Genomic DNA, 16,422 nt, shown 5'->3' with positions numbered 1-16,422 from the left:
CCATATAAGGGAATTTTTTTTAATAATTTTACTCCTCCACTTCCGATGTACGCACTAATTACCGCGTTCCATAGGGATGCCTATAGGCCCGCACTTTGAACGAGCCTCGATGATGACGTAAAGCCCGTCTGAGTCCCGTCTCTTGTTTCCGAGAGACGGGCGCAGGTCTGGATGTGTAACGCGCTCTCCGCATTCCAGGAGTTAGGCGGGATTATGTGAGTTTAAACTCCTCGCCGCCTCAGCACTCACCGCACCCATCGGCTGCAGCGGCTTAGCGTCTCAACCAGCAGCAGATGCAGACCAAGATTTCCTGTCTCCGCAGCAGATGGGCTTGATTCTTAATCACAGGGCTGGAAATCGGGCGGCGATCGGGGAGGAATTGATGATGACTAACCCAATACAGGCATCTGTTCTGTGGCTGTCGGCGCAGGCGACACTGATCAACACTAATCGCCCTATTCCCTCACTGCGCACACACACGTCGAGTCTCTTGGACATTTGGAATGTTGTTTTGCAAGAGGTTTCATATTTTTCTTCAATATTGCAGCTAATGGGATTCATTTTGTGCTTTCAATTTTCTTTTGACGGACATCATCATCATAATTTCTGCATCATTATGAATAGTAAATTATTCCGTGTGTGTATCTCAAATCGTCTTTCCCTATTGAAACCAATGGAAATGCCATTAATCCGTTCCAGGCTTCCCCCCAAAACACCTTTTTTTTTTGTAATATATGCGGGAAATCACACTCTATAATACTTTATCAAACTAACACATTTAACAGTTTGCGCATGGTGATTGGTGTTTCCGACTTAGACATGCAGACCCCACTTTGAGCTCCAATTAGGGCTGTGCAATTAATCAAAATTCAGTTATAATTTCAATTATTACACTCCACAATGACAAAATCGGCATAATTGTAAACAAAAATAAAAGATCACAGTATTAATACTAATTGTGAGTTGTTTAAATTAATTTGCACCTGTTTTATTTTAAAATGACTAATTTAATAAATCTTGTTTGGTCCAAAAGGAACTCGCATAAGTATAGTCCATCCATCCATTTTCTGAACCGCTTGTTCCTCACAAGGGTCGTGGGGGGTGCTGGCGCCTACCTCAGCTGACTCTGGGCAGTTGGCGGGGTCCACCCTGAACTGGTAGCCAGCCAATCGCAGGACACACAGACAACAAACAACCATCCATACTCACAAGCACACATAGGGACAATTCGGAGCGCCCAATTAACCTGCTATGCATGTCTTTAGAATGTGGGAGGAGACCGGAGTACCCGGAGAAGACCCACGCAGGCACGGGGAGAACATGCAAACTCCACCCAGGAAGGCCAAAGCCTGGACTCGAACCCGAGTCCTCAGTACCGGGAGGTGGACGTGCTAACGCATGAGTATAGTGTTTCAAAGAAATGTATTTGTCTTAACATTTTCTTGTTTTGTACCCAAAAAAATGTCCTAATCCTGATTTCAATTCTTACCAAATTAATCGTGAATCATGATTAATATTTTCTTCATAATCGAGCAGCCCTAGCTCCAATAACAACAAAGAGGAAGAAGGCGGTGACACAGACAAACGCGCACGCTCGGATTTCCCACCCTGAGAGAGGCTGTAGGTTACGAAGCCCTCCGCACTGCACCCGAAAGAGACAAGACCCTTGTAACAAAAAGAGAAAAGAGGCTGCACTTCACAGCCTGTGAAAGGCCGGCCCGGGAACAAAGGAGGCGGCAGATCTTTAGCCCACATCAGCCATGACAGAACCCCAGCTGACACTCTTTTAACGCGGGGTCACCCCTGGGAGAATGGAGGCCACAACCCCTGGGAGCTCCTGACACGCCGTCCACGCAGCGGCCAAACGCATGCACCGCCGCGACAAGGTGACGGTCTCCATTGAGGGGGGAGGAAGGGAGGGTCAGATGAAGACGAGAGAAAAGACCCAAGGCCACAATAGGGAGTAAAACTCTCAGGAACGTACAAGAATAAGCCCACTTGGTGGATGGCGGGCAGACGGGCCCGTCAAGGATGTCATGTTGTGGCTTCCTAGAGGTCAGCAGACAGATGGGAATGGAAATGAGCCGGCCCTCAGAGCTCATTTTAATCTGCCCGCCAACCCATCATCCCGTCATTGCGTACTCTTGTGTATATGCGTGTGCGCTGGAGGTACAAAACATATAATTTATTTGATTTTCCCCCTTAGTTTTCATTTATTTATTTATTTACCCGTATTTATTTATTTACTTATTTGGTTATTTATTTATTTATTCATTGAAAAGCTGCCCTCTGAACAGCTTTATTTACGATACTTGCATTCTTATTTACATATATAATGTGGTACATAAACACAATTTTGTTTAAAAAAAAATATCTAATTGACTTTACATAATCTTATATCAACTGGCTCCACAGGATTGTATTATATTAATAAACCTCCCATAACAACATGCAATACGTAGTAGAATATTTCCCGTTTTATTTTGGGTTGGAAACAGTAATAATATTCATCAACCGGTTCCACTGGATTGTATTTTGTTAGTTAAACCTGCCCAAACATGAAAGTTAATGTTGTAGAAGTAGTAGTAGACTGCTATTTTTCATGAATTGAATAAATTTAATCGCGACGACTAAGTGGAAGCACAAGCCCTTGACGCTCGCTTGATTGGTTCCCGCCACGTTTGAGACTAATTTCTCCCAGTGAGAGGAACAATGGGATGAAAAATGGCATAAATTGGCCTCAGCTGAATGACTTTAATAGCCGTGCCATTAAAGAAGGGACTAACTTGTGCCCTTCCGCGCAAACGTTAATGCTTTTGAACTCAAAACATCCAAATCCAATCCCAAGTTTTTACAGCTTTTAATGCAAATGAGAAGACGTCAACATTCGGAACAATTACCTACGGTGTTTGACCCATTGGAGCGATCGTCATATTTTGATTATTAGTTTTTTTTGTTTTTTTTAAACTAATGTCAAAGTTTGGCAATTAAAAATCATGAAATCCTCGCGTTCACTATGCTCGCTTTATCAAACGGCCATCTGTTCAGTGGACCGGGCTGTGATTGGTCGGTTTGGGGTGGGGGTGTCTTTGGGAAAAGGTCGGGGGTCACGGCCCTTTGACAACATATGTCAAGGCCTGGCCTGCAGCCGCTGCTCCCGCCGGACCGTTCGTCAACGGGCGAAACGGCGGACGCGATGCGGAACGGACACGATGATGACTCAGCGGTTTGACCAACTCCCACACACATCCCCCAAAACTCTCAATCAACGTTACACTCAGTTCACGTGGAGTTATCGAGAGCTTTGTGGAACTTCCTACAGCAGCTCGTCTAGTCAGCAAGCAGGTACACAGATTCAGTGAAATCCAATTCATTTTCATTACGTCAAGACGTAGCGATGAAATAATTCACTTTCAATTTCTATGGGAGAACATTCGGCCGCAAAAACGAGTCGGGCCTGAATTAGTCTGGTTGTTATTATAACAAAAATCCCTTGTATCAAGATGTCACCAACATAACTATGTGGTTGATGGAAATGTTTGTGCAATCATTTCTGCTCTCTTGTGGTTTCTGACCCGTCGATTTTTACAACAGCCCATTTAGGCAACAAACTAGAGATTATCAGGCATATATGCGACTGTCGTATTTACATGGGAGTTTGTTATATGTAGCTCAAAAATGGTCCAACCAAACCTAACTGCACTCTTTTGTGGTTCACAACTTGTTTGGATTTCTACAGCAGCCCATTTAGGCAGCAAACTATTCAACAAAAATATCAACGCAACACTTTTGTTTTTGCTCCCATTTTTTTATGAGATGAACTCAAAGACCTTTAAAACTTCTTCCACATACACAATATCACCATTTCTCTCAAATATTGTTCACAAACCAGTCTAAATCTGTGATAGTGAGCACTTCTCCTTTGCCCAGATAATCCATCCCACTTCACAGGTGTGCCATATCAAGATGCTGATTAGACACAATGATTAGTGCACAGGTGTGCCTTAGATGGCCCACAATAAAATAAAAAACTCTGAAAGGTGCAGTTTTGTTTTATTTGGTTGGTCTCGGGGACTCAGAAAACCAATCAGTCCTAATCATAAATCTCATTTTATGAAAAAATGGGACCAAAACAAAAGTGTTGTGTTTATATTTTTGTTGAGTATAGTTTAGCTTGAATTATTATTATTAGTCAAATCCAAACTAATCAGGCCTTATTTTAATTTTTTTTTAATACCCCCACACAAACTTATATGGTCTCCCAGGCATGGAAGTGAACCCACACCAACCGGTACCACTCCTCTACCTGGAGCCCAAGTTTTGATTTTTACGTCACAAAACAACACATAGCGGACACCATAGCATGTTTACATTCTTTTGCTAGCTAATCGCGTTTAAATTAGTTGTATTCACTGCTGCCTGTTGTCATATATCTTTGAAGGAAATGCCACATTTACACTACTGACAAGTTCCTTCGTATTTCATGTGCATAATTGACAAGAAGAAATAGCTATGAAACTTCGCTACACGAAAAAGTGCTAATAAGAGTGAATTGACATTGATCGATGGTACCTCCCAGCATCCGCAATCAAGTGCGGGCAGACGAGTTGTGGCTCGTATTAATAAAGCCTTAGTGACGTGCGAGGGAGTCTGAGGCCGGCCGATAACGTGGACTATTTTTTTTTTTGGTTGTGTGTTTGGCCGGCTTAAGCTTGGTGTGCGAGCCACCGTCTGGCCTTTGAGCAGCTTGGCCTGTCAGGCTGATGTATGGCAGCAGCGCTGGTGTGCGGCTCCCCGAAGAGCGCGGCCTGTCTGCTAAGTGGGACACGACTGACAGTGAACGACGGCCAACACGCACTGGACCAGCCACCCCTACCCTTCACTCCGTCATGTGTATAACAAAACACGCACACTGTCAAAAGGCTAACCTGCGCAGAATTGACAGTTTTGTTTTGTTTTTTAAGATGGCAACACAGGTTTTGTCAATCAGGTACTTTGCAGTTTACATTAAATAGTAGATTTGGGATAATTTATTAAAGGGGAAGTCAACCTTAAACATTTTTTGTTTGCTCCCAAAAACGTATAAATATTACTTTGCTCCCTGAGACGGATTTTTGTTTTTTTTTTCATGCTAGAGCATACAGAAGGCTTTGATACTGAAGAAAATGCTTGAAGCAATGGTAGTTATTACAAAAACGGCCAGAAGGTAGCAGCAGAGTATAAAAGATCAATCAGGGCCATATTGCAACAAGCTTTTTCCCCCAAAGTTTTAAACATATTTGTGAATAAGGATGAAACTTTGCTATATTCTAATGCAAATTGCTGGTAAACAGAAATTGATAGAAATGTACTTCTTTTTTTTTTCTTGATGAAGGAAGAGACTTTAATCTTTCTTTTGGTAGGTTCCATGTTTGTATAGCGATAGAACACAATATTCTGTGGGCCTTGCAAAATCAGTCAAAATCCAGTAAAACGGCCATTAGCAAAGGGGGTTGCTTCAATGAAAATGTTTGGGAGTGAATGAGATAAGATGTTGTATGTGGACTCACAAATCTAAACATGACATTTTGATTGATATTACATTTGTGGTATATGAGTTATGAAGCAAAATGCAGCCTTTTTTTTTTTTTTTTTTTATCCATTACAGGGGAGCGGCCATTTTGCCACTTACTGTCAACTAAAGATGACATCACAGTTGTTCAGGTCTCAGGTATCGACCAATCACATCTCACCTGTTTCTGAAGCTGAGCTGTGATTGGTTGTTACCTGAGACCTGAACAACTGTGATGTCATTATCATTTGACAGCAAGTGACAAAATGGCCGCCTTCTGATATTGATAAAAATGGCAGGATTTAGCTGCTTAACTCATAAGGCAATATTATTATCTGCATAGAACATATTGTCAAGAAATGTATTTTTGGATTGTCTTCCTCTTTAATACTGTATACATGTAAAAAAGTGAGCCTAATACTTCCTAACCAATCCTATTGTTTCTTCTCCATTTAGCAACTTTGCTCAATTTTCATGCCGAAGGTTCCCCTGTGATGACACATCTCCTGGCTGGCGCTCAGACCGCGGCGATGCCCACAGAGATGTCCACTCATTTGCGAGAGTCCCACACAGCAGCTGCTGTGTGACCGAGCCACGCAGCCAGTCAACCCCCCCCCCCCCCTTTTAAGCACCCGCCCCCGCCTTCTATGCTCTTTTGTCCACGCTGACCCACGCAGGACGCCATCATGGTGACACCCACACCCACCCACGCGCAGCTTATCCCACCATGGGCTCACAGACACATGCACACGAACAAACGCACACACACACAACCATATCCCAAACCTCATTAAACTCTTAACCCCATCACCACCTTAAAATAGCCTTCATCCACCTCCTCCTCCTCATCCTGCCTAAAAACCATCAGATTTCCATTTATCTTAATGTAGAGGGGGTGCTGTATGACTTGTTACACTTGTGATGCCAACCATGCGCGGGCAAACAGAACTATACTGCATCTCACTGGGTGTCCTTCAGGTGTGTGCTATCAAAGTTGAATCTAACATTTTGCAGTTGCTCTCATTGAAAAATACCCAAAAATATTACAGTTACAATATCAAAGAAAATTTGATAAAGCTATTTATGGAGAAGCTGTTAAACATTGAATATTTTAAATGAAATAGAGTCATGTGGTCATGATTGAAAGTTATATAATATAATACTGTATGATGTGGAATGATTTTGATGAGAAATGTGCAACACGGTGAAAAGTGTGGAATGATTAAAAGATTTAGAATGCTAAATATATAGAATGATGTGGAATGGTACTGGTGAAAATATGTAATATGTTGGTGAAAAATGTGGAATGATATTGAATGATATGGTATGATGTGGAATAATACTTGTAAAAATCTGAAAAATGTGGAATGACATTGAACAATTTGGAATAATATTGAAAGATTTCGAACAATGTGGAATTATACTAGAGAAAATGTGCAAATAGGTGAAAAATGTGGAATGATATGGAAAGAATGATGCGGAATTATATTGGTGAAAAATGTGGAAATTTTGGTATGTGGGATTGGAATGTTGAAAATCATTCCCAACGTGAATTGAGTGAGGGGAACATTTTGAATTTGAAACGGCAGTTGATGTGAATCAGTTCTGTTGAATGTGTCATTGAGGGATTTTTTTTTGGGTGAAACTGTGAAATTGTGGGAAAACAGTGAATTGTTGGAATGAGAAAAATAATAGCCCGCATGGTGTGAATTTTTGAAATATGTTGATACTGTAAATGGTGAGTGTGAAATGTGGAAGCAGAAGCACGTGAAAAAAAAGTGAAAAATGAACAATAAAGTTAAATTCTGTACAGCATTTGTGAACAATATGTGAATCCTTCCAACAATTCACCCAACGCATTAGAGCAGGGGTGTCCCGCCGCCAACTAATTGTAAAAATAAAACCTCATAGGAAACTGTTATAAAAAAAAAAAAAAAAAAGCCCAACTTCCATCCATTTTCTATAGCGCCTGTCCTCATTTGGGTTGCGGTTGTGAGCTGGAGCCTGTCCCAGCTGATTTTTTTTTTTTTTTTTTTTGGCGAGGGCGGAAGGGTGGGGGTGTCCACCCAGGATTGGTCGCCAGGGCCCATATAGACAAATTTAGTCTTCAAATCTTGCAACATTCGTGTCTTTTGGAATGCAGGAACAAGTTGTAGTACCTGCAGGAGAAAATAATGCAAAAGCCATACCGGAGAGATTCAAACACGGAACCTCAGAAGTGTGAGGCAGATGTATTAACCACTAGTCTACCACCCACAAATGCTCATACTATATCCAGCCATTCCACTTCTCCTCTTATGTTACCAACGTTATATGCATCCAAAGTCACACCAACGTACCACGACACCATCACTGACCTCATAATGTATATTTGAGAACTTTGTCATTTAACCTTTAAGAAGTGAATTAAGTACACAGCAAAATTGCAAGTATAAAATCTAACACTAGAAAAGTGCTTAGATGTCAACACCGATGAGTGTAAAATTAACACTTCAAAGTGTTACTTTTTGTTTTGTTTTTGTTTGTTTTTACATTGAGTGAATGTTACTCCAAGACCGCATCCGGTTAGAACTCGACAACTGTAAACACTGAGTTGTGTTGATAGTATACTGGTGTCAGTGTTAGAAATTTACTCCAGATACAATTTGATACATTAGTCACAATTGTGTCTGCTGTGTGGCACAGTATGGCTTACAATAATATTAGTTAGACTTCTAAGAATAAAGCATTGGTCTCATATTTTAATGTTGGTCGTGATGATGGTGCCACTCAGAGCGAACAGCAAGTAAAAGTCCGAGTCAAAAGTTTGAAAACCTACAGTATGAGCTCCCCAAGCCATGCAAATAGATGTGTGATGTGCACAAAGTTGACAAGCCCAACAAGAAGCCATTCCTCAAAAGCAAATCAATCCAAGTCCACTTACCCTGCACGACTTCCTGGCCATCTTTCCGCTCAAGTCATATTTCCCCTTTAAGTCCCTGAGCAGCCTCTCCAGTCTCGCCTTCTCCTCTTTGCCGCTGTAGTCCGGGTCCAGGAGCACGTAGGCCCTCCAGTTGGCGGAGTCGAAACCCCAGTGCACGGTCCGGTTCTCGAGCCTCTTGTGGCTGTGCACCACGAACTTCCGCGGCGGGAACATGAGCCTGCAATCCAGGCACTGCACGCAGGCGGCTCCGGGGCTCGAGTAGAGCTCCGGCACGAACAAACCCTTGCATCGGCCGAAGCACTCGTGGTACACCCGGAAGCTGGACTCGGTGCGCTCCAGCTCCAGGAGAACGCCGCCGCCGCCGCCGCCTCCTCCTCCTCCGCCGCCGACACCGCCGCCGCCGCGCTCCTTGCCTCCTCCCCCGCGGCGCGGAGGGTACGAGCCGCCGTAGATGAGCGCGTTGCACAGGCGCTCGGCGTCCGTCTGCGTGATGAGGCCGCAGGAGGGCGCCGAGAAGGGCAGGATGCCCACCACCTTGAGGATCTCCAGCTGGTCGGCCGTGCAACGCGAGCAGTAAATGTGCAAATCGTCGCACACCGAGTTGATCTGCTGCAGGGAAAAGTCCCGCAGCACGCTGTTGAGAATCTGCGGCAGGCACAGGCGCTTCTCGCCGCCCACCACGAAGCAAGAGATGGGCTCGCGCTCCAGGAGCGTCTCGCAGCGCTCCGTGGAGCGGTCCGACGGGATGAAGAGCGGCCCGGACATGACCGGTGGCGTGTGGGCCGGCAGGCTGAGCACCATCTCGGCTTTGGCGTCCTTGAACAGGGACTCCTGGTGCGGCCAGCGGGCGGAGAACGCCGCGGGTCCGCTGAGGGAGCGCATGGAGCTCAGATGGAACTGCTTCAGAGTTTGCTGAAGTCCAGGGTGAGGCTGGAAGCTGCTCACTTCCATATTTTGGGATGAAAAACACGACAAAAAAGAACTTGGGCAAAGAATAGCTTGAGTTGTTTCGAGGCGTCTGGTTCACTCTGCGTCCGAGGTTTGCATTTCCACGCCGCCAGTCAGACAGCTTCCCCCGGACAAGGAGCAGCTTCCCTTCCCGGTGCGGCCCATTCACAGAGAGAGAGAGAGGGAGGGGAAAAAAAGATCCACAGAAGCTTGTCCTCTCTCTTTTTTTTCTCTCTCCCTCTAAATAAACAACTTCAACAGTCGGAAAAATCCCCAAAAGAAAACTCGGCATACAATCACGAGTGTTGTTTCTTACGCGTTGCACAGACGTTTTACGCGCTCCTAAGTGCGTCTCAAATGTGCCACCCAGTCTCTCTCTCTCTCTCTCTCTCTCTCTCTCTCTCTCTCTCTCTCTCTCTCTCTCTCTCTCTCTCTCTCTCTCGCTCTCTCTCTCTCTCTCTTGCTCTCTCTCGCTGTTTGTTTGTGTCTGCTTCAGTCATTGAATCCCAGCCAGGAATGTGACTGACTCCCCGGGCTTTGGCTCTTCCCGCAGACAGCTGTGCCTCCCACTGCTACATGGCAGCTGCGCACCCAAAAAAAATAACTAAATAGATAAGTAAATAAATAAATAAATAAATAAAATTAAAAGGAAAAGGGGAAAAAAAGGAATCCTTCCGAAGTGAGGCGAGGGGTGGAGCGTAGATGGGAAATGTGTTAGGGAGGGGGAAAAAAAAGATTCCAAATGTTTCAAGCTCGCTCTTCTAAACTGCAGTCAAGTCGAATCAAATAAAATTGTATTGAATTGAATTTAATTGTAAAATATTACATGCTATTAATAATCATAGTAATAAGAAATTTAGGAATTGATCAAAGTATTAATGTTTTTCTTTTTTCTTTTAAAGAGACATGGTGTCACAAATACCCAATTTACACGCAGTGGCGTAGTTTTCCATTTGGCAAGGCACGCAATTGCTTGGGGCCCCTTAGCCAGCAGGGGCCCCCAGAGTGCAATAACAGATTTGACACAAACCACATATCTCTTACATTAGCAGTGCAGCAATGACAATTGACCGCCTCAAATTCCCTGAGTCAGGTTTTTTTTTTTTTTTCTTTTAAAGAAAAAGACCATGTATAGTAAGCTGATTTTTATTTTTTTATTTTTTTGTAAATGATCATGAATCATTGTAAAGATGTTGTTTAAAAAAAAACAACAATGCAAAATTACCATGTATAGACTGTAAGGTGTTCTTTTTTCCCCCCAAAACGACCATGTTATACATGGCATCTTTAAAGACAAAAAAGAAACGGAAAAAAAAGCCGATGTAAGGCATGCTTTTTTTTTCTTTCTTTTTTTACATCCATGTATAGTAAGGCGTTTTTTTTTTTTTTAAACGACCATGGATAGTCGGGTTTTTTTTTGTTTTTTTTTTAAATGACAATAAGACGTTTTTAAAAGATTACCATTTATAGTAAGGCGTTTGTTTTATTTAAAAAAAAAGATGACCATGTATAATACGGCGGGTTTTTTTTTTTTAAAATTTTTTATTACCATGTACAGAAAGGCATTTTTTTTCGTAAGCGTTTTGTTGTTGTTCATTTAAAAACAACAATTTACACTTTTTTTTTAATTTTTTTTAATTTTTTTTTAATTTTTTTTTTTAAACGACCATGTATAGTAAGCCGTTTTTTTTTTTTTTTTGCAAACAACCATGTATAGTAAGCTGTTATATGTTAAAAAAAAAAATGATGGTGTTAAGGTGTTTTTTTTAAATTATTATTATAAAAATAGCCATGTATATAAGTGAGGCGTTTTTTTTCCAACGATCATTTGTAGTAAAGTGTTGTTTTTTTTATAGACCATGTATAGTAAGGCGTTTTTCCCTAAAAAAAAAAAAAAAAAAAGACCATGCACAATAAGGCGTTTTTTCTGTCTTTTTTTTTTTTTTTTTCAAACGACCATGTATAGTAAGTCATTTTTTTCTTAAACGATCCTGTATAGTAAGGCGTTTTTGCTTAAAAAAAAAAAAAAAAGACCATGTATAGTAAGGCGTTTTTGCTTTAAAAAAAACCCCCAAAACAACGAAAAAAATGTATAGTAAGGCTTTAAGTGGTCTTTTTTTTGTTGTTTTAAAAACAACCATTTACACTGTCTTTTAAAAAAAATTTTACTAATTTTTTTTTTTTTAACGACCATGTATAGTAAGGCGTTTTTGCTTAAAAAAAAGACCATGTATAGTAAGGTGTTTTTGCTTTAAACCCCCCCCCCCCGAAAAAAAAACGTATAGTAAGGCTTTAAGTGGTCTTTTTTTTGTTGTTTTAAAAACAACCATTTACACTGTCTTTTTTTTTTTTTTTTTTTAAACGACCATGTATAGTAAGGCCTTTTTAAAGTCGACCAGGTATCATAAGGCATCCTTTTTTTTTTTTTTTTTTTAACGACCATGTATAGTAAGGCGTTTTTAAAGTCGACCAGGTATCATAAGGCATCCTTTTTTTTTTTTTTTTTTAACGACCATGTATAGTAAGGCGTTTTTAAAGTCGACCAAATATAAGGCATCCTTTTTTTTTTTTTTTTTTTTTTTTTTTTTAACGACCATGTATAGTAAGGCCTTTTTAAAGTCGACCAGGTATCATAAGGCATCCTTTTTTTTTTTCTTTTTTTTTTTAACGACCATGTATAGTAAGGCGTTTTTGCTTTAAAAAAACAAACAAAAAAACCCCGAAAAAAAACGTATAGTAAGGCTTTAAGTGGTCTTTTTTGTTGTTGTTTTAAAAACAACCATTTACACTGTCTTTTTTTTATTTTTATTTTTTTATTTAACGACCATGTATAGTAAGGCGTTTTTAAAGTCGACCAGGTATCATAAGGCATCCTTTTTTTTTTCTTTTTTTTTTAACGACCATGTATAGTAAGGCATTTTTAAAGTCGACCAGGTATCATAAGGCATCCTTTTTTTTTTTTTTTTAGTTTTTTTTTTTTAAAGACCATGTATAGTAAGGCGTTTTTCCCTAAAAAAAAAAAAAAAAAAAGACCATGTACAATAAGGCGTTTTTTTTTTTTTTTTTCAAACGACCATGTATAGTAAGTCATTTTTTTTCTTAAACGATCCTGTATAGTAAGGTGTTTTTGCTTAAAAAAAAAAAAAAAAAAAAGACCATGTATAGTAAGGCCTTTTTAAAGTCGACCAGGTATCATAAGGCATCCTTTTTTATTTTTTATTTTTTTTAAAACGACCATGTATAGTAAGGCGTTTTTAAAGTCGACCAGGTATCATAAGGCATCCTTTTTTATTTTTTATTTTTTTTAAAACGACCATGTATAGTAAGGCGTTTTTAAAGTCGACCAAATATCATAAGGCATCCTTTTTTATTTTTTATTTTTTTTAAAACGACCATGTATAGTAAGGCGTTTTTAAAGTCGACCAAATATCATAAGGCATCCTTTTTTTTCTTTTTTTTTTTTTTTTTTAACGACCATGTATAGTAAGGCATTTTTAAAGTCGACCAGGTATCATAAGGCATCCTTTTTTTTTTTCTTTTTTTTTTTTAACGACCATGTATAGTAAGGCGTTTTTGCTTTAAAAAAACAAACAAAAAAACCCCGAAAAAAAACGTATAGTAAGGCTTTAAGTGGTCTTTTTTGTTGTTGTTTTAAAAACAACCATTTACACTGTCTTTTTTTTATTTTTATTTTTTTATTTAACGACCATGTATAGTAAGGCGTTTTTAAAGTCGACCAGGTATCATAAGGCATCCTTTTTTTTTTCTTTTTTTTTTAACGACCATGTATAGTAAGGCATTTTTAAAGTCGACCAGGTATCATAAGGCATCCTTTTTTTTTTTTTTTTAGTTTTTTTTTTTTAAAGACCATGTATAGTAAGGCGTTTTTCCCTAAAAAAAAAAAAAAAAAAGACCATGTACAATAAGGCGTTTTCTTTTTTTTTTTTTTTTCAAACGACCATGTATAGTAAGTCATTTTTTTTCTTAAACGATCCTGTATAGTAAGGTGTTTTTGCTTAAAAAAAAAAAAAAAAAAAGACCATGTATAGTAAGGCCTTTTTAAAGTCGACCAGGTATCATAAGGCATCCTTTTTTATTTTTTATTTTTTTTAAAACGACCATGTATAGTAAGGCGTTTTTAAAGTCGACCAAATATCATAAGGCATCCTTTTTTATTTTTTATTTTTTTTAAAACGACCATGTATAGTAAGGCGTTTTTAAAGTCGACCAAATATCATAAGGCATCCTTTTTTTTCTTTTTTTTTTTTTTTTTTAACGACCATGTATAGTAAGGCATTTTTAAAGTCGACCAGGTATCATAAGGCATCCTTTTTTTTTTTAAATTTTTTTTTTAACGACCATGTACAGTAAGGCGTTTTTGCTTTAAAAAAACAAACAAAAAACCCCCGAAAAAAAACGTATAGTAAGGCTTTAAGTGGTCTTTTTTGTTGTTGTTTTAAAAACAACCATTTACACTGTCTTTTTTTTATTTTTATTTTTTTATTTAACGACCATGTATAGTAAGGCGTTTTTAAAGTCGACCAGGTATCATAAGGCATCCTTTTTTTTTTTTTTTTTTTTTTAACAACCATGTATAGTAAGGCGTTTTTAAAGTCGACCAGGTATCATAAGCCATCCTTTTTTTTTTTTTTTTTTTTAACGACCATGTATAGTAAGGCGTTTTTAAAGTCGACCAGGTATCATAAGGCATCCTTTTTTCTTTTTTTTTTTTTTTTTTAACGACCATGTACAGTAAGGCGTTTTTGCTTTAAAAAAACAAACAAAAAACCCCCGAAAAAAAAACGTATAGTAAGGCTTTAAGTGGTCTTTTTTGTTGTTGTTTTAAAAACAACCATTTACACTGTCTTTTTTTTATTTTTATTTTTTTATTTAACGACCATGTATAGTAAGGCGTTTTTAAAGTCGACCAGGTATCATAAGGCATCCTTTTTTTTTTTTTTTTTTTTAACAACCATGTATAGTAAGGCGTTTTTAAAGTCGACCAGGTATCATAAGCCATCCTTTTTTTTTTTTTTTTTTTTAACGACCATGTATAGTAAGGCGTTTTTAAAGTCGACCAGGTATCATAAGGCATCCTTTTTTCTTTTTTTTTTTTTAAACGACCATGTATAGCAAGTCTTTTTTTTTCTTAAACGATCCTGTATAGTAAGGCGTTTTTGCTTAAAAAAAGAAAGAAAAAAAGACCATGTATAGTAAGGTGTTTTTACTTTAAAACCCCCCCCGAAAAAAACGTATAGTAAGGCTTTAAGTGGTCTTTTTGTTGTTGTTTTAAAAACAACCATTTACACTGTCTTTTTTTTTTTTAAACGACCATGTATAGCAAGTCATTTTTTTTTCTTCAACGATCCTGTATAGTAAGGCGTTTTTGCTTTAAAAAAACAAACAAAAACCCCCCGAAAAAAAACGTATAGTAAGGCTTTAAGTGGTCTTTTTTTTTTTTTTTTTTTTTAAACAACCATTTACACTGTCTTTTTTTTAATTTATTTATTTTGTATTTATTTAACGACCATGTATAGTAAGGCGTTTTTAAAGTCGACCAGGTATCATAAGGCATCCTTTTTTTTTTCTTTTTTTTTAACGACCATGTATAGTAAGGCGTTTTTAAAGTCGACCAAATATCATAAGGCATCCTTTTTTTTTTTTTTTTTTTTTTTTTTTTTTTTAACGACCATGTATAGTAAGGCATTTTTAAAGTCGACCAGGTATCATAAGGCATCCTTTTTTTTTTCTTTTTTTTTTAACGACCATGTATAGTAAGGCGTTTTTCCCTAAAAAAAAAAAAAAAAAAAAGACCATGTACAATAAGGCGTTTTTTTTTTTTTTTTTTTTTTTAAACGACCATGTATAGTAAGTCATTTTTTTTTCTTAAACGATCCTGTATAGTAAGGTGTTTTTGCTTAAAAAAAAAAAAAAAAAGACCATGTATAGTAAGGCCTTTTTAAAGTCGACCAGGTATCATAAGGCATCCTTTTTTTTTTCTTTTTTTTTAACGACCATGTATAGTAAGGCGTTTTTAAAGTCGACCAAATATCATAAGGCATCCTTTTTTTTTTTTTTTTTTTTTTTTTTAACGACCATGTATAGTAAGGCATTTTTAAAGTCGACCAGGTATCATAAGGCATCCTTTTTTTTTTTTTTTTTTAACGACCATGTATAGTAAGGCGTTTTTGCTTTAAAAAAACAAACAAAAAACCCCCGAAAAAAAACGTATAGTAAGGCTTTAAGTGGTCTTTTTTGTTGTTGTTTTAAAAACAACCATTTACACTGTCTTTTTTTTATTTTTATTTTTTTATTTAACGACCATGTATAGTAAGGCGTTTTTAAAGTCGACCAGGTATCATAAGGCATCCTATTTTTCTTTTTCTTTTTTTAAACGACCATGTATAGCAAGTCTTTTTTTTTTCTTAAACGATCCTGTATAGTAAGGCGTTTTTGCTTAAAAAAAGAAAGAAAAAAAGACCATGTATAGTAAGGTGTTTTTACTTTAAACCCCCCCCCCCGAAAAAAACGTATAGTAAGGCTTTAAGTGGTCTTTTTGTTGTTGTTTTAAAAACAACAATTTACACTGTCTTTTTTTTTTTTTTTAACGACCATGTATAGTAAGGCGTTTTTAAAGTCGACCAGGTATCATAAGGCATCCTTTTTTTCTTTTTCTTTTTTTAAACGACCATGTATAGCAAGTCTTTTTTTTTCTTAAACGATCCTGTATAGTAAGGAGTTTTTGCTTAAAAAAAGAAAGAAAAAAAGACCATGTATAGTAAGGTGTTTTTACTTTAACCCCCCCCCCCCCCCCCCGAAAAAAACGTATAGTAAGGCTTTAAGTGGTCTTTTTGTTGTTGTTTTAAAAACAACCATTTACACTGTCTTTTTTTTTTTTTTAACGACCATGTATAGTAAGGCGTTTTTAAAGTCGACCAGGTATCATAAGGCATCCTTTTTTTCTTTTTTTTAAACGACCATGTATAGCAAGTCATTTTTT

At 38.0% G+C, this 16,422-nt stretch overlaps 1 protein-coding gene and 1 long non-coding RNA gene across 3 annotated transcripts in view; one reads left to right on the top strand and one right to left on the bottom strand.

Moving 5' to 3' along the window:
- LOC144024177 (uncharacterized) overlaps window positions 1–7,366 on the top strand; it is a 28,601-nt gene extending 21,235 nt beyond the window's left edge. Inside the window, exon 2 of the long non-coding RNA XR_013284699.1 lies at window positions 6,008–7,366. This is a non-coding gene — a long non-coding RNA (uncharacterized LOC144024177). The remainder of the gene's footprint in view (window positions 1–6,007) is intronic.
- The window catches only part of LOC144024171 (ski oncogene-like), a 51,161-nt gene extending 41,385 nt beyond the window's left edge, over window positions 1–9,776 (bottom strand). For both annotated transcript variants that reach the window (XM_077530287.1, XM_077530288.1), the window contains exon 1: window positions 8,475–9,776. In XM_077530287.1, the coding sequence (XP_077386413.1) occupies window positions 8,475–9,425 (951 nt within the window). In that variant the 5' untranslated portion in view covers window positions 9,426–9,776. The remainder of the gene's footprint in view (window positions 1–8,474) is intronic.
- Window positions 9,777–16,422: the final 6,646 nt, after the last annotated feature.

Source organism: Festucalex cinctus, chromosome 8 (genome assembly GCF_051991245.1).
Source record: "Festucalex cinctus isolate MCC-2025b chromosome 8, RoL_Fcin_1.0, whole genome shotgun sequence".
Classification (NCBI taxonomy): Eukaryota; Metazoa; Chordata; class Actinopteri; order Syngnathiformes; family Syngnathidae; genus Festucalex; species Festucalex cinctus.
This window is presented reverse-complemented; position numbering and strand designations above follow the sequence as displayed.